Source organism: Osmia lignaria, chromosome 6, assembly GCF_051020975.1.
Source record: "Osmia lignaria lignaria isolate PbOS001 chromosome 6, iyOsmLign1, whole genome shotgun sequence".
In the NCBI taxonomy this organism is placed as follows: domain Eukaryota; kingdom Metazoa; phylum Arthropoda; class Insecta; order Hymenoptera; family Megachilidae; genus Osmia; species Osmia lignaria.
The window spans coordinates 2,157,982-2,180,923 of NC_135037.1; the positions used below are offsets into that span (position 1 = coordinate 2,157,982).

Sequence of the window (22,942 nt, forward strand, 5' to 3'; positions counted from 1 at the left end):
TCTATTATCATTAAGGCAATGAGGCACTTGTTTAAATTATGGAAATACTTTGTAAGCACACTTATAATCAATTGGAACAATGTGTTAATCTTACGGTATTAAATTCTTCTTTTATAATTATTTTGGTGCTACCTTATGTTCTTCTAACTATAATAAGGAAACATATAATAAGATTTGAAAAAAAAAATATATATATATATAAATGCTCTCAATTGTTGAATTCTAACGATGATAATTATTTCTTATCTAACTGTCACATTGGTCATAATTGTTTTTTATATAAGTTCATAATTTCTTCGTTAAAAATATAATTAATCAATGATTGATACCACCACCGTCAACAAAATCATTTTGTGATAATAAAATTTGATTCTCCTCACCTCTTAAACTGTGTCGAATACATAAGAAAAGACCAATGCTTAAAACTAAAATACCAATAGCGGCAATACCAAACAAAGTTACACTGCCCAATGATTCCAGAATTATAATGAACTTGACTATACTAGCATAATTGGAAGTTAAAGTAGCTTCCTGTGTAAACCATAGCGTCGGGACGAAGGTAGTCGTAACATTTTTAAATAACCTGAAAATATTATGCGAATTTAAGCTTACAATTTGTATAAAAATATATTACATTAGAAAAAGAAACTTACTTCATAACATCATCATGTAGAACCATTATATTTAATTGCAATTGTGCATGTACCTTTAGTGGGACTCCCGTTTTCTATAAAAGTTATAATGTTTATATGATGTGGTAGATTAAAGGATTTTTATTTATTATCTTATGATTATTACCGGTTCTAAGGATATTGAAAGTTCATGTTTCTCTTTATCAGGAATCATTCCTGTAATATTTTCTCGGTAACTCGGATCAGCCAAATAAAAGTGGGGTAAGCTAATGAATGCCGGTGCACCCCATTTACACGCTGAAATATTTAATGCTCCAGATGGTACGCAATCTCCCTGGCAATAGCATTGTCGAGATGGTACTTTTGTTCCATTATCGAGTATCGTATCATCGCTAATATACCTAACACCAGTCAATCCTTCGTGAACAGTTACGTTATCGTATTTCACTGACATACTCCTATTAACATAATTGAAAGAATATAGAAAAAATTAACAACGAGGTATTACTTCATATTTTTAACGTGAAATTACACTCACGTGCAAATATCAGATACAAAGAAACTAATAGTCTCGTTATTGGGTAATGGTGGCCACAAATCACCATTTGTTCCACTTACTACTCCACATTGCCCAGGATAATAACTGACTGTATCATTAAAATTCCATTCTTTTAATATCCCCAGGTCACGTAAATTAGATGAACCAGTAAGCATGTTAAATGTTCCATCATAAGATGCAGAACCATTTCTCTATAGATGATAAGATATTAAACAACTTGAAATCAATAAATTTTGTTGAACTTCATTTCTGTTTTATTAATGTTGTAAAAAATACTTACACTAAAAAACCAACCAAATTTATTGAATGGAATTTCAGTCATATTCAATCGTCGAGCTATGTCTAGCAATTTATCATCGTAACCTTCGAACAATAATTCATTTACAGTTTTGGTGATTATCAATTTTTGATCTATTACACGCATTACTCCATCTACCATTCCACGTAAGCCAGACGACTTATGTCGTAATGCATATGCAACACTCTAAAAAAAAAACAAGTAAACAAAATTCATTGTTACATATGTAAAATCATATTTTTCAAATATAATGGTATTAAAAGATACATACAGCTGTTATAGCATTTATATTAGTTACATTATCAGATAAACTACCATTTGACATTGATTCCTCAAAATGCCATACCCTTTTCCTTTGATATGTTATAGTACCATTTTCATTCCATGTTTGGTTTACTTTGTAATCAACTTCGCTATCATTAAAAAGTATTAGTTACAACCAAGTTAATGCAAATTATAGGGTGTAATGTAAACTTGATACCTAAATACGTAAGGACCCATTTCCACAAAATTTGGTTTTGATCCATTGAGAGCAGTAAAATCATCTGGATTAGTCAAATTGAACAAGTATACTTTTAGATACATAGGGATGGGTGTTGCTTTCCAAAGTTCATAGTTTGTAGATGATGGTGTTAATGATAATTGCTATAAAGATAAAATGTATGTAATAATTATAAACTTAAGATGTTATTCTTATACTCACCGCATATAAAAGTGCTTGATAAATTAAAGACCAACATATTCCTGTTATTAATCCAACAAGTGTTATTACTAAACCTACACCAAAGATGATGGCTAGCTTTGTACGAATATTCATTATTTTAATTGATGTTTTTCACCTGTAACAAATAAGTATTATATTTTGTAATATTGCAGTTCTTTGATTTATGTGTATAAGTAAAACATCTATAAATATCAATTTATTTATTCAAATAAAAATGATATTAATTCTTTGTATTCATACTTAATAATAATAATAATTTTCAGGTGTTTTATAATTTTGTTCCTTCAATTACAGCAGCTCTACATCAATCACATAGTCAAGGCAATTTTTTTTATCTATATACATCATGTGTTTATCAATTTATTGTTTAAAATATCTTTTAAATAACATTTTATAACATCAACGATACGAGTCATCTTAAATATGAAATATTCATTAGCAGTCGTAAAATTATAATATTGACCCATTGAAATTTATGCACACGATTCATGTTTTTTTTCCCAACACAAATTGTTGCACAGTTATTGAGGTACCTATCGTCCTAATAAGAATAAGCTACTGCAATGATAATTATCTTTTGATTGATTACAATTTAATACCAATCATATCAGAATTAAGAACACCGAAGCTTTGATAACAAATATTTTAAATAATATCTTTCTCCAATTCACAATCAGTCGCATTTACTTAAATAAACATAAGTCATGAGTGCGAAAACGCTTTTCACTGGCAAACAGTGCAACACTTGCGCCTGATGTATGTATGTACATACATATACTTGATGTCACGAGAGTCCATAACTGCGAAAAGACCAGTTTTCGTTCTTTTCTGCGCATTGTCGCTCTGATTGGTGATACTTCCAGCGGAAGTGGAAAGCGATTGGCGGATCGCTTTCCCCCACCATCGCTGCGTTCCCCCACCATCTTCCAACCTGCACGCTTAGTTATGGACTCTCGTGACCTCAAGTATACATACATACCTCAGACCGTAGGCGCGAATATATGAAAATTCATCGTAACATGATCTTTTATCGTATTACACGAATAATTATATGGCATCATATCTTAATTTTCAAGTATTTGTAATTATTTGTAAGTATTTTCATGTGATTATGTTATCTTTAACGATAGCAGATTTTAAAACTTGCAAATGTATTATTGTAATCAAATATATAAAATAAATCTTTTGATAATACTGATTCGTTATTACCCTATATTAGCATTATCATTATTATTACTGTACTTTAATAGTGTAATCGCTTATTTAATATCATGACAGAGAACAACGTCTATTTACTAATTGTAAGGCAAAGTTTAATATGCCAATAAGACAAGTTTGCAGATGATTGGAAAAATTAAATGTATGAATGATAACCTTATAGTTTATTTACAAATATTTTATGATGTTTTAGCAACTATTACATTTTTCTATAATAATAATATAATGAGAATGAAATTAAATCGCAGAAACGGAAGAACGAATAAAGAATTTTGTAGATCAGAGCAATGTTTCTTATCATTCGTTGCACAAAGTTCAAAGTCGTTCAATATTCAAGGCTATATTAATTAAGCACGAAATGAAGATAAAACTGTAAATCATCTGACGAACTTATCATTTTCAGGTGCTGATATATCAATTATTCAAAAACCTCGTAAAATGATTTAATTTAGATAGCTTAAATAGCTGGCGAGTAAATTCATTTCACTTAGAAGTATATCCTATTTTATTATCAAAACCAAATCTGAACATGAAGTATAATTCTAAGCGTAATAAGATTAGATACTGAGTATCATCGTGAGGCGATTTTTCCTGTTAGATACAGTGACAATTAATCGTTCCTAGTACGACAGAATACAAAACTTTTAAAGACGTAAATACTTAATTATTCAAAACTTCCTTTTCGTATACAGACGAAAACAGGTGTTTAGGATATAATGAATGAAGTAGTCTTAAATTTTTTTAACCAGTTTTATACACGTATTTTATAAGTTAAGCTGAAATAGATCCAAGAATTCGAAAACACATTAATCGATCTATTTTTAAAAAAACGCAACACGCCCGAGTACGACGCATAATTGATATGAGACTAAACAAGAAACCAAAGAACCGATGATTTCACCGTTTCTGTATCCATTTCATTCCGATTAATTGTGCATAAGAAAACTGGTGACGAATTGAGCACGCATGTGTCATCTACTTGTAATTACTTATGTACTGGTTTTGTAAAATTTATGCACTTTCCTAACAAAACAACCGAGGACGCGGGAAAACCGACAAGTGCTGGTCTATTCTTTACGTAACACAATAACTAAAATTATGCAAATGATTAACGTTAAAGTTATTTTAAGCATGGTAAAATATTCTGTAAGCAAGTTTGTTGGAATAGCATTGAAACGAAGCGAATCTCTTCAAAATTATGCGCTGAAATACGGGTGAAAGTTGAGGAAAGATCGGCACATACGTGTTATAAACGCATGTGAAGATATTTCAAACTGAAAAGAAAGTGCATCCTAGTAGGGAGATAAAAAGAGTCAATGACTCTTGGAAAAAGCTTTAATCTTTCAGAGAAATACACTTCTAAAAATGTACGTATCAATGTAAGTAAATTAACAGTAGGTACTGAAAAAGGAAAAAATTAAGAACACGTGTATTAGATTAGTAATCTAAGTGGATGATTGTAAATTGGTGCGTATGGATATAATCGTACTGTATTGATTACGAACTACGAACCTGTTTGTATCATTAGATGCTTCTCATACTGTGAGGCTGTTTACTCTTGACACATGTTACTGGTCATAGACCGTCTCGTTATTAATACACAGCGAGACAGTGTCACGTCCAAAGGTAACGCGAACACGAGAGATTACCCGACGACTGGCCTGCGCAAACTTTTAGTTGACCAGCTCGCGGTGAGCTGATGCAAGGCCGATCGAGGAATGACCAAAGTAGGGATCGGTGGATTGCCAGAGCTGTGTTCCCTCTGTTTCAATCTTGTCCATCAGTAGGAATTAGGTGAAAATACTTTCTCATACTCTAACGCACGAATCGAATGTGCAAGATTCTTTCAAATCACTTTCAAACTTTCAATCATACGTTTCCATTTACTCGGTTTTAATTACGTCACTAGAAACAAGGAATTCACTTTGAAAGTCGTAATGAAAGCGAATAAGTATTACAAATGTATTTTACATTGCTGCAACAGTTTATTGATTGTAATTGCATTCAGAGAAAACGTGCCAAACAATTGGTTTTTGCAAATTGAACATTTTGTTTACACGTAGAAAGTTTATAAAAATAGTTTTGGACGGTAGCTTATTGGACCCTTGTTAATGACTAAACTGTAACGATGTGCATGAAACGTATTTGAAAATAATAAAGTACCGATGGTATAATTCGGTACAATTGATATTAAGTGTTAAGTTTACCACACGAACAACAACAAAGCAGTTATGTAACAAAATGCTGTTTAATAACTCAAATTATCACGATACCATTTGTATTATTCATATCTTCTTGCAACTGCGTACGATCTCGTATCCTCGCACACATAAGACTATATTCTAACACGCCAATCCGAACGTTCATTTCAGAAATTTCGTTCTTCATTTTGGTAATCGTCTTTTTTATGTTTATAAGCGGGGCTACAAAAGACAATCGTCACTAATAAATTCATGTAACATACTATTTAATACTTACTTCCATCAGTCATGCTTGAGCCTCTCTCATCCATTTCTTTTTTGACATGTTCTAATTCCTCTGTTAATTTATTAAATATTCTTGTCCTTTCTGTTACACCTCCACTAACATCCCGATATTGTTCTTTTATTTTTGATAATTCATCCTGAAGTGTTTGATACTCCTTCAAAATAGGATCAAGTTGTCTGTTTAAATATGATTCCCTTGCTTTTACTTTGTCTAAGGCACTTGTTATATCAGTACGTAGTTTATCTAATTGACTTTTAGTTCCAGTCAGATTTGTTCCAATATTTGTATGGAACTGTTTCATTTGTTCTATGTGTGATCTCCAATCTCTTGAATCTAAATGAAATAACTTTTTTGGTAATTTGATTTCTAAATGTTTATTAAGCATTCAATACCTGTTTTAACAGTTACTTTTAATTGAGGTAAAACTCTTTCTAATTCTAATTGCCACTCTTCCCTATTTGTTTTAGACTCTAATATATCATCTGGTTTCTGTGTGTCATTCTAGAAAAAATGACAGAACGTTTAAATCTACATTTTCTACATGTTGTAAATGGCTGTGTGAATTTACTCACAAAATTCTGACCATACAGTTTTGTTATATCATCTATATGTAAAATATCTTCATCTTCATCATCATACTCAGCCATCATTTCTTCCTCTACTTTTTCTAGAATTAATTCTGCATCATCATCTTCTACATCTGGTTCACTACTTGGTTCATCAGGAGGTATATCTACTCTAAAAGTATTATTCATTCATATAATACTGAAATATGATACTGATACTTTTGTTATACATATTTAAGAAATTTACTTCTTCCACTGAAATTTTTGTGTCTTTAATGCTTGATCTGCTAAGTTATCTAAAACATAAATAGCATGTTCACCACTGCCTTGCTTAAGTTTGTTAGGTGGGAATTCTATTGATACATTGATATCTCGTAAATAATCTAGTATCAAAGCTATAGTGGCATTAGGATCATCTGCTTCTTGTGGAGGTTCAAAATTTTGGCCACTCTTTCTGATTAACCATGCAGCCAGTGATGTAAATGTATAAAATTGTTCTCCTGGATTTGTCTGTGTTACAAAATAGTTCCTATATGTTAAATAGATTTGTTATTATAAATTTATACATTGCTTGAGTATGTTATTTCATATGCAATTATTATAGCTACCTATTGATAGCTTTTATTTTAAATTCTGGTAAAAATTCTGTGTCATAATTTAATAGTTTTAATTTCTCTAACAGATCTTCCATTCTGATATATACAACATAAGGGGCAGACGGAGAAGACCCATCTTCTATTATAACTTTTGGAGCTTCTCGGAACATTTCTGTAATTGTAATTTTATTTCAGTATCACATGTGCAAATTGCAAATGTAATTATACAGTTATAAACTATGTTTTAAAATTTGTAATTTTTACCTTTGTATACTATCTCTGAAAAGGTTCATATATAATTTATTTATATTTGTATATACATGAAATACACAGTTGATTCATCAATAGATATATGGTAAATATTCATTTTAATGTGTCATTCAATTTTTCAATGTAATATTGATCACTTTGGTCGCTTTAAATATGCGTAAACAGGTGAGAACTCGTTTCTGAAAATTTTTCTAGGGACTGTCGGTAAAGTTTTCAACACTTGCATCAACGTAGCTCTAAAAGCAGTTTCATCAACTCTGATAGTTGGTAGCATCGTGAGTTGTTCATTTTGTTGATTTTGACAATCGGTCACATTTAGTTTTCTCTTAGGTTTATTAAAATTTCTGCGTGATAAACATTTGCAGTGTACTGGCCTACAAGGAAAATACCATATGATTATCAGATACGTTCCTAATGCAATTGAATGTCAATATATAATAATAGATCATTAGAATGGGTCTAATATCCGAACCGCTCTTGTTTGTATTAGCTTTAATCGATACCGGTTCGGTACTTTTCCTTTTGGTGTATTTCGTATCCTTTTTATGTTTTACAATCAAACAGAATGTTACTCAGTTACATTTTCTGTTGTTTATTTAACTTGATTAGTTAATTGTTGAATTCTACAGGTATTTTAGTAAAAAACATGCCTAGGGATTTCAATAATATATTTGTTTTTACAATGTTGAAGCACCTGTACTGGCGCTATATTCAACTGTAAAGTTGTTCAAAGTACCTTTTTTCTCATTAACAAGTATACAGTTATATTCCTTATCTAAATTACATAGGTCATAACTTTATCAGATTTAGAATGTGACTATTTAAATGCACAACAGTGTTGTTCAAAGTTAAATACGGTAAACTTTTTATGATTTTATTACTCTTAAATAAAATTTACACATATATGTAAGTAAAACACAGTTAACAAACTTCAAATAAAATTTTGCAGTGGGTGGTACCAAAGTTAGTAGCACATTCATTTTTAGAGTTTTTATTATTAACACATGGGCAGTTAATATTGTGCTTGGTAAATTTACCAATGACATTGTGGCTGCTCTATGAATATTTTGGTGTACCTAGTGGCAATATGGGAGTTTATGATCCCACAGAGATTCACAATCGTGGCCAGTTAAAGAGGCATACAAGAGATTGTATGATCTATCTTGGATACTATCTTATTTTCTTTTTTATTTATCTTTATTGGTATGTATACTACAAATATATGCATTATAGTTGTGATTAAATGAACAATTATTGTTATACACTGTTTTTTTTTTCAGCATGATTATTGCATTATTAAAAGGGGATCCAATCAACAGGAATGAAGATGAAATATTACATACAGAATAACAGTGATAACATTTAAACTTTTATACATCTTTGTCTTTTACTTCAGTCATGTGTGATCATTTATTTATTTCTATGTTAATTATGCCAAATGAAATTTTGTTAGAATGGATAAAAGAAGTAACCATTTCCAATCACAACTTAGGATACCTTTAAGGACTAAGATCCCTTGAATATAGGACTTCCATGAGATTGTAGAAATTCTTATGTTAATTTAATTATAAGCATTACATGTGATAAGAAAGGAAAATTGCAATGTTGTAGTTAACAAAGGTATTATAGATAAAACAGGAACTGTAATTGAAAAGAAGTAATCTTATAACAATTGTTATAAGGATAACACAATATTGCATAAGTATTATATACAAAGAAGATTAAATCCTTTGAAATTTATTTTCTAATTGATGTTTTAAATATCACGGTATTATTAAGAGTATAGTAAAGAATTTAACGGCTTGTTTAGTCACCGGGCGTTAAATCAAATTGATTCGAGCTTATTGGCCGCAGGATAAGATTGGATCGATTTAATGAACTCGTTGCAGTTGATTAGTTTTTTTTCTGCGTGGAGGGCATATATCTATTTTTAGGTAAGACCAAAATTAGACAGTATCAAGTTTTGCTGAAATCATCAAATTACATTTGAGCGTGAGCTAATAATGTGTCTTATGTAGCGTTACAAAAGTAAAAGAATGAATTATCAAGGTAGTTCATCAATTGAAAGAATAAGAACCTATTTATAGATAATGATGCGATTAGAATAACGCTGAAAGAGCTTTAAGTGGTAGCTTTATTGAATATCACGGTTCGCGTTAAAATCAATTTGAGCGCGATAGGCGCACGTGTAGTGCGTTCTAGCATAATCTGGTGGCTGTGAAAGAGTTTGAGCGCCTCCTGGCGACGAGGGTAACTGGCGACTGTTGACGGGTGACGGGTGGCGGTGTTCGGATCTGCTCGGATCATCGTCGGTACGGCGCGCGGAAGGATGCTTTTCTGGACCAAGTGAATGCGCGAGTGCCCAGAAGTACGAAAACTTTCGCGGTGCATATTAATTGAAAAGCTCCTTTTATCGTGGAACATACGTGTTAAGCTGTCTTCTCCTTTCCGTACACTTCGAGATACTTGTCAGTGGTTCCACAATTTCGCGATTTGTTTTTTATCTTTGAAACGTTCAGTTAACTGAAACTGACATCGTCGATGTTCACTGAAAACTCTACGAATCTCTTATCGATACTCGCAAGACGGTACCCGTCAGAATTTTGCGACGACGGCGACGACGACGACGTCGTCGTCGAGTTACAGTCGCATCTTCTATCACGGATGATTAAGCAACGGCACTTGTCAAGGTAAGGTGGTTCCCGAGGTGCGCCTAATGCTTAGGAGATTCTCGATGAGGCTTACGTCGACGTCGTCGTCGCCGTCGTCGCCGTCGTCGTCGCCGCCGTTGTTTTCACCGTCGCTGATATCGTTACCACCGCATCTATCATCTTCACCGCCGCTGTTATCATCGTCCTCGTCGTCGTGGTCGTCGCCGTCGTCATTGCTGGTAGCAAGGCTGCTGTCGTCAACGCCGTCACCGCCGTCATCGCCCTGTTCTCAATTGCCACTGTCAACGACGTGGTTTTCGTTACAGCAGTCGTCATTGTCGTCATCTTCATTGTGGTTATCAACGTCCTCGTGCTTGTTATTGTTGCCATTGGCATAATCAGCCTGGATCACTTTCTCCTATACTAGTGCACTTGTACTAGGAGATAATATTAATTCTATACAAATCTGCTTGTAATATCCTTCAGGCAGTATGGCAGGTAACAAGACAACAGGTAGTCCTTTGCAATTTAGGCCTGTCGAGGTCTCTAAACAGTTGCAAAATGGAGAAAAATTTCTTAAATGGGACGAGGTGAGAGTTATACGTAAATATTTAAATAGAACAATTTATAATTGACAAATGTTTATAATTGTTTTGTTTATTTTATTTCTCCATAGGACTCTGGTATAGCAACTCCTGTGACATTAAGGGTAGACAAGTTTGGATTTTATTTGCATTGGGTGGATCAACATAACGAGATGGAAATGTTGGATATTGCTATAATAAGAGATACCCGCACTGGAAAATATGCTAAAGTACCAAAGGTACGAAACTACAACTAGTTGGATACAAGTTAAAAATTAAAAAACCGAATGATTCATTAGTTCAGTGTATCAATATGTATCAGATATTTAGCATTTAGAAATGAAGTAGCTTGTCTTTCTATAATTATATCATGCTTTTGCATGGATGCTAATGATGCATACCACCAACACACGATAATTATTGACAAATCTATAAATAGAATATTACCTACTTTATGTCTTCAATGTAGTTCATTTTTTTCAGTCACACCTATCTTTATACACAGTGGAAATAATCGTAGTTATGGAGAAAGGAGAGCAATTCTTATCTGTTTCATTTTCCTATAAATCAATAAACAGCACATAAAGTGGCTTTGTTTGCACTTTCACTGTGTATTAGTAGCTTATTGTAAAACCAGCTATTGTTTTGATTATAATGTGTATAATCTGATTTTATGCGGACAAACTTTGTTAGAGTTGTTGCATTGAAAGTCTGTGGCCATTCATATTAAATGTGTTTATTTAATCATAAAATGGTTTTCAGGATCCTAAACTGAAATCTATTGTGACAGTGGGCTTTCAAGATTCATTGGAGGAAAAGACAGTGACGATTTGTTATGGATCTGATTTTGTCAATATGAATTTTATTAACTTTTGTACAACCAGTGCAGAAATTGCACAACATTGGACAGAGCAAATTTTTCAGCTTGCATATAATTTAACTCTACTCAATACTAGTACAACTATGTTTCTGCAGAAAGCATATACCAAGCTTACACTTACAGCTGATAAATCAGGAAAATTTCCTGTGAAGAAGTGAGCACAATTTGTATATATGTGTGTGTGTGTATTAAAATAATTATACATATATACATAAATATGTATATATATTTGATGTATTGTCATTTCAGCGTAATAAAAATGTTTGCGCAAAATAAAGAAGATCGTAAGCGTGTCGAGAAAGCACTCGATATTTCAGGTTTTCCATCCGGAAAAGTAAGTAATTTCTTTCAGGTATAATTATTCCTTAATTTATACTAAAATCTCAATGTATTTTGTTTTCAGAATGACATGATATCGTTACCAAAATTTCAATTTGAAGATTTCTTCAACTTTTATAAGTCTCTTACTCAGCGATCGGATGTTGAAAAAGTTTTTGAAACCCTTGTAGGCAATAATAAACGTAGATTAATGTCCGTTACTCAATTTGTTGAATTTTTGAACAAAACGCAAAGAGATCCGCGTCTAAATGAAATATTGTATCCATATGCAAATGAAGCTAGAGCAAAAGACATTATAAGTCAATATGAACCAAATAAATGTAATGCCAGTCGGGGTCAGTTAAGTTTCGATGGATTTTTAAGGTATTTGATGAGCGAGGATAATCCAATCGTTGCTTTGTCGAAACTTGAATTGTCGGATGATATGGAGCAACCGCTTGCGCATTACTTCATAAATTCTAGTCACAATACATACTTAACAGGTTTGCAGTTCTTTTGACTTTTTTTCCTTAATTAATGATATAAATGTATTGTAAACATTGTTTAACATTATTTTGTTGCACTTTTGTAGGACATCAACTTACCGGAAAAAGTTCCGTAGAAATATATCGTCAGTGCTTACTTGCTGGTTGTCGATGCGTGGAATTGGACTTTTGGAATGGAAAATTTGATGAACCTGTCATTGTCCATGGGTACGATTATTTGTTAAACAATTACTTAATTCAGCTGATTTAAGTGTGCAAACAGTTGAAAATAATTTTCTGCTTAGATATACATTTGTACCTGAAATTTATGCACGGGATGTAATTGAAGCAATTGCTGAAAGTGCTTTCAAAACATCAGAATATCCTGTTATTCTTAGTTTTGAAAATCATTGTAACCCAAGGCAGCAAGCTAAGATAGCTCAGTATTGTAGAGAATTGTTTGGAGAAATGTTGCTTGATGCCCCTCTTGAATCTCATAAGGTATTTTTCACGCAATCACGGTTTCTATTATTCTGCCCTATCAGTCATGATTCTAGTTAGATTTCTTTTCGTATTAGCTGGAACCTGGCCAAGAGTTACCACCTCCGTCTTTGTTGAAACGTAAAATTATAATAAAGAATAAGAAGAAACATCATCATCACCATAAAAAACATAAGAAAAAGCAACAAACACCAGTATCAGAGGTTGAAGAAGGAGCCCAAGAAAACGAAGATAATGGGGTAGCAAATGAAAGTGTTGATGGAGAGAATGGTCCACCGCCGGACGTTGTTCCTCAAGCCGAAGGAGGTGATAACAATGATCAGCAGATTGGAAACGGAGATATTTCGCATCCTCCAATGTTGCAACAAAGACAAGGCAGCAAAGATAGTGCTCAAGACGACGATGGTTAGCATTAGAAGAAATAAATGAAACTTCACAATCAGAAGCTGAAAATATTAATTTAAACTCGAAATATTTATTGCTTTAGATGAAGAAGAAGAATCAAGTACGGAAGAAGATGAATCAAACGTGGAGGATATTAAATTAAGGATGGATGACAAAGTGCCTGCACCTGATAAAGTAGCGTCTAGCGCTAAGGAAACGGAAGCTGGGGCAGAAATTTCAGCCTTAGTTAATTACGTACAACCTGTTCATTTCAATAGTTTCGAATCAGCTGAAAGTAAGTTAATGTGTATAACAATATCAATATATTTTTATTTATTTATATTGATTGTTACAGAAAAAAACCGTATGTACGAGATGTCGTCATTCGACGAAAAACAAGCTACAACTCTTTTGAAGGAACGACCACTTGAATTTGTAAATTACAATAAGCATCAGCTATCAAGAGTATATCCAGCAGGCACGCGTTTTGATTCTAGTAATTTTATGCCTCAAGTATTTTGGAATGCTGGTTGTCAATTAGTTGCATTAAATTATCAAACACTTGGTATGTAACTCTGTAATTTTATCTATGTTTGTTTTGTAGAGTAGTAACATTCTTTAATTTCCTCTCTTTTATTAGACCTTGCAATGCAGTTAAATCTGGGTATCTTTGAATACAATCAGCGTTGCGGTTATCTCATGAAACCGGAATTCATGAGGCGAAAGGATCGTCGATTAGATCCTTTCGCAGAATCAACTGTGGATGGTATCATAGCAGGAACAGTTCACATACATGTAATATCGGCTCAGTTTTTAACAGACAAAAGAGTGGGTACTTACGTTGAAGTGGATATGTATGGTTTACCAGCAGACACAGTAAGAAAGAAATTCCGTACGAAAATTGTTCCAAACAATGGAATTAATCCTGTATACGATGAAGAACCTTTTGTATTCAAAAAAGTAAGAATCAATTTCAATCGTGTTTGTTAAGTGTACAGTGCCGAGTATGGTAGACTTTCCCATGGAAAATGGGGATTACTCTCCTCCCGTATGGGAGGGTAGTCTGCTGTACTCGATATTGTAAATATGTATTTACAAAAGAATCTCGTTTATATTTCGTTAGGTTGTGTTACCTGAATTAGCTTCGATCAGAATTGCTGCATACGAAGAGTCAGGTCGTCTAATAGGTCACAGGGTATTGCCAGTAGTTGGACTATGTCCTGGATATCGACACGTTGCTCTTAGAACCGAGTGTGGTCAACCATTACCTTTAGCAAGTTTATTCCTACAAGTTATTGTGAAAGATTACGTTCCAGATGGGCTTAGCGAGCTAGCCGAGGCTTTGGCGAATCCGATTAAATACCAGAGTGAAATAGAGAAGAGAGAAAAGCAATTGTCAGTTCTTACAGATTGTCTGGAGGCCCCGTCAGATGAAGTTGATGTAAGGTTTGAAACGTTGAACAGTTGTTTATCTACTAACTAAATAATACACTAACACACGGGTACTAACATTTTATAGGATAAGCCGAAAGTTGGTGAAGGAGCAAGTTCTTCTAAGCCAACTGTAAGTTTATGGGATAGAAAATGTTGACTAATGTTAACTGATTTATACTTAGGCTTAAATATTTTGTTGCAGGAGGAAACTGTCAAAACGAAAAGATTACAATCTGTGGGTGAACTACCGACACCTATTTCAACATCTAGCAATGTGCACGGTAGGCCATCTATTGCAACTACAAATACGTCCGAAACGCAAGATGCCGATGATGGAACTCCAGCTCCACCGGTTCAAGTTGTTGAAGCTTCTAGCAATAAAAGTCCGATCAATGCCAGTGGCAGTACGTGTCGATTATATCTTTTTCGCATTGCATTTAACAGTCAAACGTTATTCTTTATTATAATATTGTAGTGCTCGACGAAGTAGTAGCTGAATCGTTAGAGAAATTAATGGAAAATAAGCTTGTCAGAGAGAAGAAAATGGAATTGGAAAAGAAATTGGAATCTTTACGAAAGAAACACGAGAAAGAAAAATTAAGGGTACAATCGCAAAAAAGTTCTCTGGACGGTGAAAAGCACAAATCGAAGTTTTATATGAGCCACAAATTAGTGAAGCGGTTGTCAAGCAGAAACATGTAAGTTGTAGACTTTTATCAGAAAGATTTCACTCATGAGCTTTACATAAATGTTTATATTTCTTCTACAGCTTTTCTAGCGAGGTAGGATTGAGCACGTTAGCTCTGGCCGAGACGTCAGAGTGTACGGATTTAGAAAATCGTGAAGGTAATGGCGGAGCTCCAAAGGGATTACCCAGAAGTCAGAGTGAACGTTTCTTAGCTGTGTGCAAAGCTCACGTTCAACAGGAACGCGAACTTCAGGAAAAGTATTACGAAAGCCTATTCACAACCGTGGAGAAAGTAATGAAAACCTCTCAATCTAACCAGTTGAAAACATTAAGAGTACTATTGGAACGAGAAACTGCCGATGTTATGAGGAAACTTCAAGCTACCAGGCACGGTGAGGTAAAACAGTTGGCAAAAGTACATAAAGACAAAGCGGAACTGGATCGTATGAAACGAGAAGTGGCTAAGTCGACTGTTGAAAAGGGTGTGAACGAGTGTACTCGATTGACGAAAATTTATGAGAAAAGAAGGGCAGAACTGGAACGACAGCACGAAGAAGTTCGGCAAAGACTCGAAGAAGAAAGGGCTAAAGTAAAAGACTCATCATCCTCTTTATTTGTATTCAAGTCGTCTGTCCGATGTTTTAAACTATTCATTCGTGTTTCAGGTAAAAGCTACCCTAATGGCGGAGTACAGTAGTCGTTGTAGTAAATTCGAAAGCGGAGAGCTGCCTTTATCTCCATCCGGCGGAACCAGTATGCCGGAATCACTTAGCGGGAATATGTATTGACTGAAACGATAGATGGTATCTTGGTTTTAACCTGACACGGTTTGGAAATTTTCCAAACCTATGGTAATTTTGCCGAAAGTGTAATCCGGTTCAGGAAGACAACAACGGATTTTACTTCTCCGAAGGATAAAAAAATCATGGCGTATACTGTATCGAGAACGGTAGGGAATTCGTGAAATCTACGCAGTTACCTGTGTTTTGCTAAAATAATTTTATCCACTTCTGAGAAAGTCTTTTTTGCAACGTGTACAGCATTTAAGAGGGAGTGTACGATTTCGACGAACAGAACACTGTGAAATTTCAAGCAAATTGTTCTGGAATGGTTCGTTTACGAAGTCTCGCGTACAAAGAATTTCTTTTTTTTTCTTGACGTTTGAGATTTTATCATGTATAGGCTCGTTCGAAAGGTTCGATATCGATCAGCCCGTTAAAAGACGATTTTCCATTTTGTTCGAAAAATCTTTGATTTCATTTTGTTTTTTGAAAGATCAGCAACGAGCGTCGATTGATCTTCCAATCGATGCCACTTTGATCTCAACGCGAATAAGTATCATTGACCGTTGTGTTCGACAATATAAAGAAGCGAATTCTATGTTTTCTTCTTCGATTCGATATTTTACTTACGCACAGTATTAAACGCACTGTTTCTCATTATACTCGAGACCATCGCCGCCCAGCGTCGGGATTACGTTCCGTTTTTCAAGTTGACGAAATTTCCAGAGAATGGCGCCAGAGCAAAAGAACGAGATCACGTGAGAAGAGGTACATGATTCTAAATAAGGAATAACGTTTCTAAGTGCTACTATTTAATCTTGTTATTATATGTATAAGGCGTTATTTAATTAGAAGAGAGACCGATGCTGAGTCGCGTTCCAAAAGTGTAAAATCGTAGGATCGCCAACACGATCGGCGACAATGAAACGAAAAGAAGAAAAGTACGTACACCAACGAGGATGGAATCTCTTTGGCCTAGAGGTGTAAGGGACGCGGCGAGGTTTTAAGATTCGGATGGGCGTATGCGTGATTTGATATATTTTTTTGACTGAAAGTACTCCGTATAAAGACAATTTTTCGAGTAGCCCGTATTGCGTACGCTAAAAAAATGAAAGCGAACCAAAAAAATGAAGAAGAGATGCAAAGAAGAAAAGAGACGAGTAAATATTAAAAAACGAAAAAAAAAAAAAAAGAAAAACGGTAACGTTTCCAGCGTTTTTGTACCGCGCGATTTCACACTGCGGCTGTTTCACAGTCGAAGGCGAAATTAAAAGAAAGAAAAAGAAAAAAGAAAACGTTTTGGGGCGAGCCTCTTCTAGGAAGACAATCAAAAATGTTACGCTGTAACATTGTCCTTGTTGTTTCTAATCGTACGATATTTTAAGTAATTCGATATTACACATACATATTATATATATATACACGTATACATATAATTCTGAATAGCTATTACAAAGAATTTAGGATTAAAAGATAACTGCGCGTTCACGCATTGTAAATTTCTCTCGTGTGATCCATCCCATTATAATTATCTCGTATATAAGATCGCGAGCTTTTGCAAAAAGGAAATGATGAAAAAGAAAATAAGAAACGATCACTATTAACACACGATATGTAACATATGTGTATATATGTATACGTGTACGCACACGAACATACGTACATTGACGTTTATGCGTTTCACCAGACGCGCAATTAGAGCGTGCTCGTTATCGATGCGAAAGAGAAAAGGGACACCTTTGCTATTATACATACATACGTGTGACACTTGCGTACTGGCTTATGTTGCGTCGAGAGGTAATCAACGGATCAATTCGAAAGTGTTTTCTTTACTATGCGACTGGGATGATGGTAGTAATGGAAATAGCGATGTCAGTGGGCTGGCGGTGGCAAAATTGATAAGCTCCCTATTTACCATGAATTTCTCCCTTATTATGTGATTGAAAATACCGATTCGATAAGAGGAATCATGGAAATAGGGATGATTGTGGAATAGGAGTGTGGTAATTGATAAAATAGTCAACTACGAACGCAAAGAATCTCAGGATGGATTTCTGAGCACCGAGTCCTTATTTTCTATAGATTTTTCCATTATATTATGGCGTTTACGAGTGTCGCGAGTATTCCGCCTGGGCTGGTCCACGGGTTCGAGCATACGACGAGCTGGGCGCGGTAGTAATTTCCTGGCATTTAGGCTCGTTCCGTTTCAAACCGTTTTCGTCGTGTAAAACGTTAAACGATCGCGGGTTCAGGCTGAAACGTTCGCCTTGTTGCGCAGTTATACCTTATCTTACGCTCGTTTCTGGAATTTTTCTTTTCTCTTCTCGGAGAAGTTACGTTGCTGTAGAAATTCTCTACGAGACCCTGTTACGATGTTGTTTTACGAGTCATCAGTGCAACAGGCGATATCGGTTGTAGTTTATTCCGTCTCCCAGACACAGAATTCTTTTCTTAATAGCTACGCAAACGGTTTTTCTTAACGCTTCTGTAGCAACCCGTTTCTCTATTTCCACCTAACAATTTTTTATGTGTTTCGTGACAAGTATTTCAAAACCGTTCAGGATTTAACCCACCGGTTAAATCTTTTTCAACGTATAGAGATTAATTGCAATATTATTTTTATGATAGATGAAATATTTGACATCAACAGAAGAGAAAAAAAAAAAAAGATATGTTGAACGTCTTATTGGTATTATTGTTTATATAATAACAGTATTTAATTTCGCACAAAATAACGTCGTTACAAAGTACGTCGATAAACCCTGCGATTTACGTAGAGGGAACGCGATAACGATTTGAAAGATCGAGTGATCCTATTGAAGCTGTGAGTTGTTGTCAATAATTGTTTAATTTTAAGCGCAAGGAACACTGCATTTTAAGTTGAAAGAAGGGTATCCTATCGTTAAATGAGAAGGACGTATTATAGCAGTGGCGAATTTAGGCTGTATATCAAAAATTTCTTAACATTTTCAGTTACGAACGTTAGATTATCTATTATAAGACTCCAAAGGCAAAATTCGCCACTGTGTATTAGTGTATTAGCTCAACCCTTGTGTTAATAACCCCAGCTACCCAAAGTTGGGTCTGAGGGGTTAGCGTAAGGATTGAAAGAAAAAATGAAAAAAAAAAAAAAAAAAAAAGAAAAAAAAAATTCCGCCAAGGTGTAGTTTTAAGCGTCCATCCGGATGAAACGATCGTACACGATGAGTTACCAATATTCCTTATTTTTATTCGCGCCGATCGCGATCAGATTTTCGCTGCGAAGCTTACCATCTTCCATTCTGCTGAAGGGAAAAAGGAATGATGTCGCAAGTCGCGGTGGACTCGATTGATGAGAACATTTTAACCAAGAGGGAAAAAGCACAGTGATAATCTATTAAAAGATGAGATAAACGTAAGTGTAAGCGCGAGCGGGTATATTTAAATTAAGTAGCGATAGTCGATGGAAGGAACTACCTTTAGCGTACAAACGCGAGGGAAATCAATAGTACCATTTATGCTAAGTCGTACAAGATTATCGGAAGTTTATATATACACATACACACACACACACACACATACACAATCTCTTTATCTATATATATATATACATGTATATCGTAACCTTCGTATACAGATTATACGTGTGTCGATGTTTTCTCCGATCGTTTAAAACATCACGACGATGCATCGCTCACGTTTGCGACATCTCCGGAATGTTTGCCGCGAGCGTGGAACGTTTATAAAATATGCAACAGGCGATACGTGGTTGTGAATTCTTTTTCAAACGCTTGTCGTCGAGATGCGAAATGTTTCGCGAACGATCGAACTGAGAGGAATTGTTGAAAAAAAAAAAAAAAAACAGCGCGAATCACTTCGATCGTTTCAAGCGAACACCTTTTGATCTCTCGACGGATTCCTTCCTTCGTTGCACGAGAAACTTTTGGAAATTTCTTGTCAGAATCGTGCCACACGATGCATTTCCCTCGGATATTTTTTTTTTTCCGCGCGGGTCACCGCGTATTCGCTCAGGACGAACACGGTTTCGTCCTCTTCCTATGTATATTCCTGTAATTGTACAGGACGCGACGAGATTGATATTAGCGAGAAACTGGCGATAGAAATGACGAGCAAAATGTAAGTTTCTAAAATCAAATTTTATCATCCGTCAACTTTCCTGAAAAAAATTGGTCAATCTATCGTCGTATTCTTTTCGATATCAGGAATTTCGTCGCTTCCTGTATACAAACAGCGTGCGCGAATTATGTATATTACACACGTACCTAACGTATAAGTATAAAGGAAAATGAAGCTAGATTACGACGAGGACAGATATTATATTCATGTTGATATATTATGTGTTGTTGCTGTTGATGTTGTTAACGGTAGATTAGCGAAAAAGGTGGCAGTACTAGTGTATAGTCGTTGTTTCGTAGAGCTAATGCGAGGACTAGCATTTGCGTTACCTGTACGCGACGCGCGGTCGTGTTAATCGATTGCCAAAAAATGGAAAAAATAAGAAAAAGAATAATCGATTGCGTGCGAGAAGAAACAGTTGTAAGTTGTAGATGTAATTTTATGAAAAACGGCCTATCGACGATCGTGACGGTCTGGCGTCGCTCACGTTCCTTTCGAAATTCACTCGCCCGCCGATCTTCTTCTCGCAAGGAGGGCTTTCCGATGTTCTCAGATTTTCATGGTTTTCAAAATTTCTATTTCATTAGAAAGTTGATTCAAGTTTCCTATTAATCTAGCACAGAACAAATAACCATGAAAAAATTCATGAAAATCTGATAGCTCTCCTCGTGGAAAACCGTGATCGCGGTTAGACTCGCGAAGTACAATTTCTATCTCGCGGAAATCATTTTCTACCGTGAATCTCTTTGGCATCCGTGCGAAATAAGGATCTTTTGTAACAACGATTCTTCGTACCTGACTCGATTCTTCTGTCGGTCCAACGTTTTACCTCGGTGGGCATTTTTCTAAAGCGAGGAAACAGGTAAACGAGCACGCGAGAACGGCAGAGGTTTCTTCTCTTCTTCAGATCGTCAAGTCTGTCAATTCTTCGATACTTCGAATACTTCTTCGATGTTTCAATGTGATTTTTATTCTCTATCGAACTCGTTTCCGTTCCTCTTTTACTCGTGCTCGATGGTCGTCGTTTATTCGTCCGAACGTTGTTCTCTTTTGGTACCAACGAGGTGCCATTTTTATTCACCGCTTCCGTTTCCTTTCTTCTTTCCACGATTCTTCGTTTTTGCTCAATCACTCTAGTTTCAGTTGTAATCAAACATGGATATTAGAAATTTGAAAGCGATTTTTCACTCAAGCGAGTCATTTTTATTTACAAACAGACGTCCGTTGAAAAGTTGGTTAGTGGAAGGAACACGAAGCGGTCGTAAACGAATCGTATATTTTCATTGATTCTATCATTGTGTCGTAGGCCTTTAAGTCTTGCCAATTGTTCAGGATTCTCTTGCCTTCCAGTGGAAACAGATTTTCAATCGTCCAACGCGAGGACACGTAACAGCGATCTTATTGAAAAGTTTATTCTGGTTAAATTAATGTTTTCTTTGATGGGAACCAGATGGATGGGTATCGATCGAATCGCGGGATATTTGCAAACGATTAACGGGGAAGAAATTAGAACGACACGCGGTGTGTCGCGGACAGTTTGTTTTTCCCTCGGCTTCGAACACGGTCGATTCCTTCGTTGGTTACTGTCACGCAACGCACCGAGAAAATTGAGGGGTTTCGTCCTTTCGTCGTCCACGAGCTTACCACGCTCTCGGTCTCGGCTCCCTTCTCGCTCGTGAACGGTTATTGTTAATTGCCCGTACAAAAAACCGTGCGTACCTATTAACCGTAATTTACGAGTCGCTTCCACATTAGATACCGCCGAGGGGAGGGATTGCTCGTTGTAACGTTCCTCTCAAGATTTTTCGCCGATACATATTTTAAGCTACTTTATACGCGTCTCAACGCCGCTCGCGCCAATTGATTTAACGTGGCAATTTAATTTTCCACGGAAAGTTACTTTTTACCTATTATTCGCTACATACAGGGTGATTCAAAATATGGCTGTTTCGACACGAATAAATTAAGAATTTCATATTTTTTTTTTTTAATCTCGACGACCCTCGATCTTTGATTGACTCAATTTTCCAATGTAAGAATCTCGCCAAAGCTCGTTCGATGGCCAATCGATATCGCAGAATCTCAGTGGCATCTTTTTATTCCGTGAAAAAGTGAGTTACACGTATTTTCTCTTTTTATTTTTGACTACGTGTGAGAATGTATGCGTGTGTGCGTGTCACACGGATCCGGATCGAAGTGTCCTCGCGGTTTTGTCTCTTGTAGGAGACGCGACGCACATCCTCCACCAAGCTCGTCCTCCGTTTCCGCAATTTTCATTGCGAATTCAGTCCGCACAGATCTTCCGTAACGATAAGGATTTTTTGAGCCGTTTTTTATACGTGTACACGCCTCGCCTTTTCTTCCTGATCTGGTGGTGAACCACCATCGAACACAACTCGTTCCATCGATCGGACTGTTTTTCCTTGACATTTCGGAATATTTATTCGATTTCGACGCATTTACATTGTTTTTCTTCGCTTCGGATCAGCTACGTGTTTTAGGTGTATCGTTACGATGTAGAAGCATCGCGCTACGAGACGAAACGCTTTCGTTCTTGCTTCTGTTCCTTTGCGGGACAAGAGTTCGCGAAACGCGCTAGAATCTCGAGTTGCTTCCATTTTAGAGTTTCGGTACCGTTTTCCTCGACGGATCGATGCGTTTCCGCGTTCTTTCCACGACAACGAGAAGAATATCCTCCGTACTGGTCGAATTGTTTAAACTCCTGTTACCCTTTTAAGAGAGAAAAGGAGATCCTAGTCGTTGGGATAT

General features: G+C 35.5%; 4 protein-coding genes across 9 annotated transcripts; 2 read left to right on the plus strand and 2 right to left on the minus strand.

Moving 5' to 3' along the window:
• Window positions 1-245: 245 nt before the first annotated feature.
• Window positions 246-5,083, minus strand: LOC117601251 (protein croquemort). Of its 2 annotated transcripts, none has more exons than XM_034317786.2 (9): window positions 4,944-5,083; window positions 2,193-2,328; window positions 1,971-2,134; window positions 1,761-1,902; window positions 1,472-1,675; window positions 1,171-1,382; window positions 799-1,090; window positions 654-727; window positions 246-583 (listed from the first exon to the last, which is right to left on the minus strand). In XM_034317786.2, exons 2-9 carry the CDS (start codon window positions 2,304-2,306, stop codon window positions 316-318), a joined length of 1,470 nt encoding a protein of 489 aa, XP_034173677.1. In that variant the 5' UTR covers window positions 2,307-2,328; window positions 4,944-5,083; the 3' UTR covers window positions 246-315. The 2 variants fall into 2 exon arrangements, with proteins under 2 accessions (XP_034173677.1, XP_034173679.1); XM_034317788.2 differs by lacking the exon at window positions 4,944-5,083 and adding an exon at window positions 2,454-2,982.
• Window positions 5,084-5,384: 301 nt separating this feature from the next.
• IFT57 (intraflagellar transport 57) lies at window positions 5,385-7,485 on the minus strand. Its single transcript, XM_034317798.2, has 7 exons — window positions 7,345-7,485; window positions 7,093-7,252; window positions 6,732-7,013; window positions 6,491-6,656; window positions 6,311-6,419; window positions 5,910-6,251; window positions 5,385-5,854 (listed from the first exon to the last, which is right to left on the minus strand). The coding sequence occupies exons 2-7, from the start codon at window positions 7,248-7,250 to the stop codon at window positions 5,688-5,690; spliced, it is 1,224 nt and encodes a 407-aa protein (XP_034173689.2). The 5' UTR covers window positions 7,251-7,252; window positions 7,345-7,485; the 3' UTR covers window positions 5,385-5,687.
• A 258-nt stretch (window positions 7,486-7,743) lies between these two features.
• Window positions 7,744-10,001, plus strand: cnir (cornichon-like protein). Its single transcript, XM_034317825.2, has 4 exons — window positions 7,744-7,884; window positions 8,139-8,207; window positions 8,300-8,553; window positions 8,631-10,001. The coding sequence occupies exons 1-4, from the start codon at window positions 7,804-7,806 to the stop codon at window positions 8,698-8,700; spliced, it is 474 nt and encodes a 157-aa protein (XP_034173716.1). The 5' UTR covers window positions 7,744-7,803; the 3' UTR covers window positions 8,701-10,001.
• On the plus strand, window positions 9,612-17,255 carry Plc21C (Phospholipase C at 21C). Of its 5 annotated transcripts, none has more exons than XM_034317770.2 (18): window positions 9,612-9,718; window positions 10,488-10,591; window positions 10,678-10,824; window positions 11,348-11,619; window positions 11,715-11,799; window positions 11,869-12,286; window positions 12,376-12,496; window positions 12,574-12,769; window positions 12,847-13,174; window positions 13,257-13,448; window positions 13,509-13,718; window positions 13,794-14,113; window positions 14,277-14,594; window positions 14,673-14,717; window positions 14,790-14,991; window positions 15,063-15,285; window positions 15,357-15,864; window positions 15,941-17,255. In XM_034317770.2, exons 2-18 carry the CDS (start codon window positions 10,493-10,495, stop codon window positions 16,061-16,063), a joined length of 3,807 nt encoding a protein of 1,268 aa, XP_034173661.1. In that variant the 5' UTR covers window positions 9,612-9,718; window positions 10,488-10,492; the 3' UTR covers window positions 16,064-17,255. The 5 variants fall into 5 exon arrangements, with proteins under 5 accessions (XP_034173661.1, XP_034173660.1, XP_034173659.1 ...); XM_034317769.2 differs by lacking the exon at window positions 9,612-9,718 and adding an exon at window positions 9,900-10,040; XM_034317768.2 differs by lacking the exon at window positions 9,612-9,718 and having other exon boundaries at window positions 10,148-10,591.
• The last annotated feature ends 5,687 nt before the right edge of the window (window positions 17,256-22,942 follow it).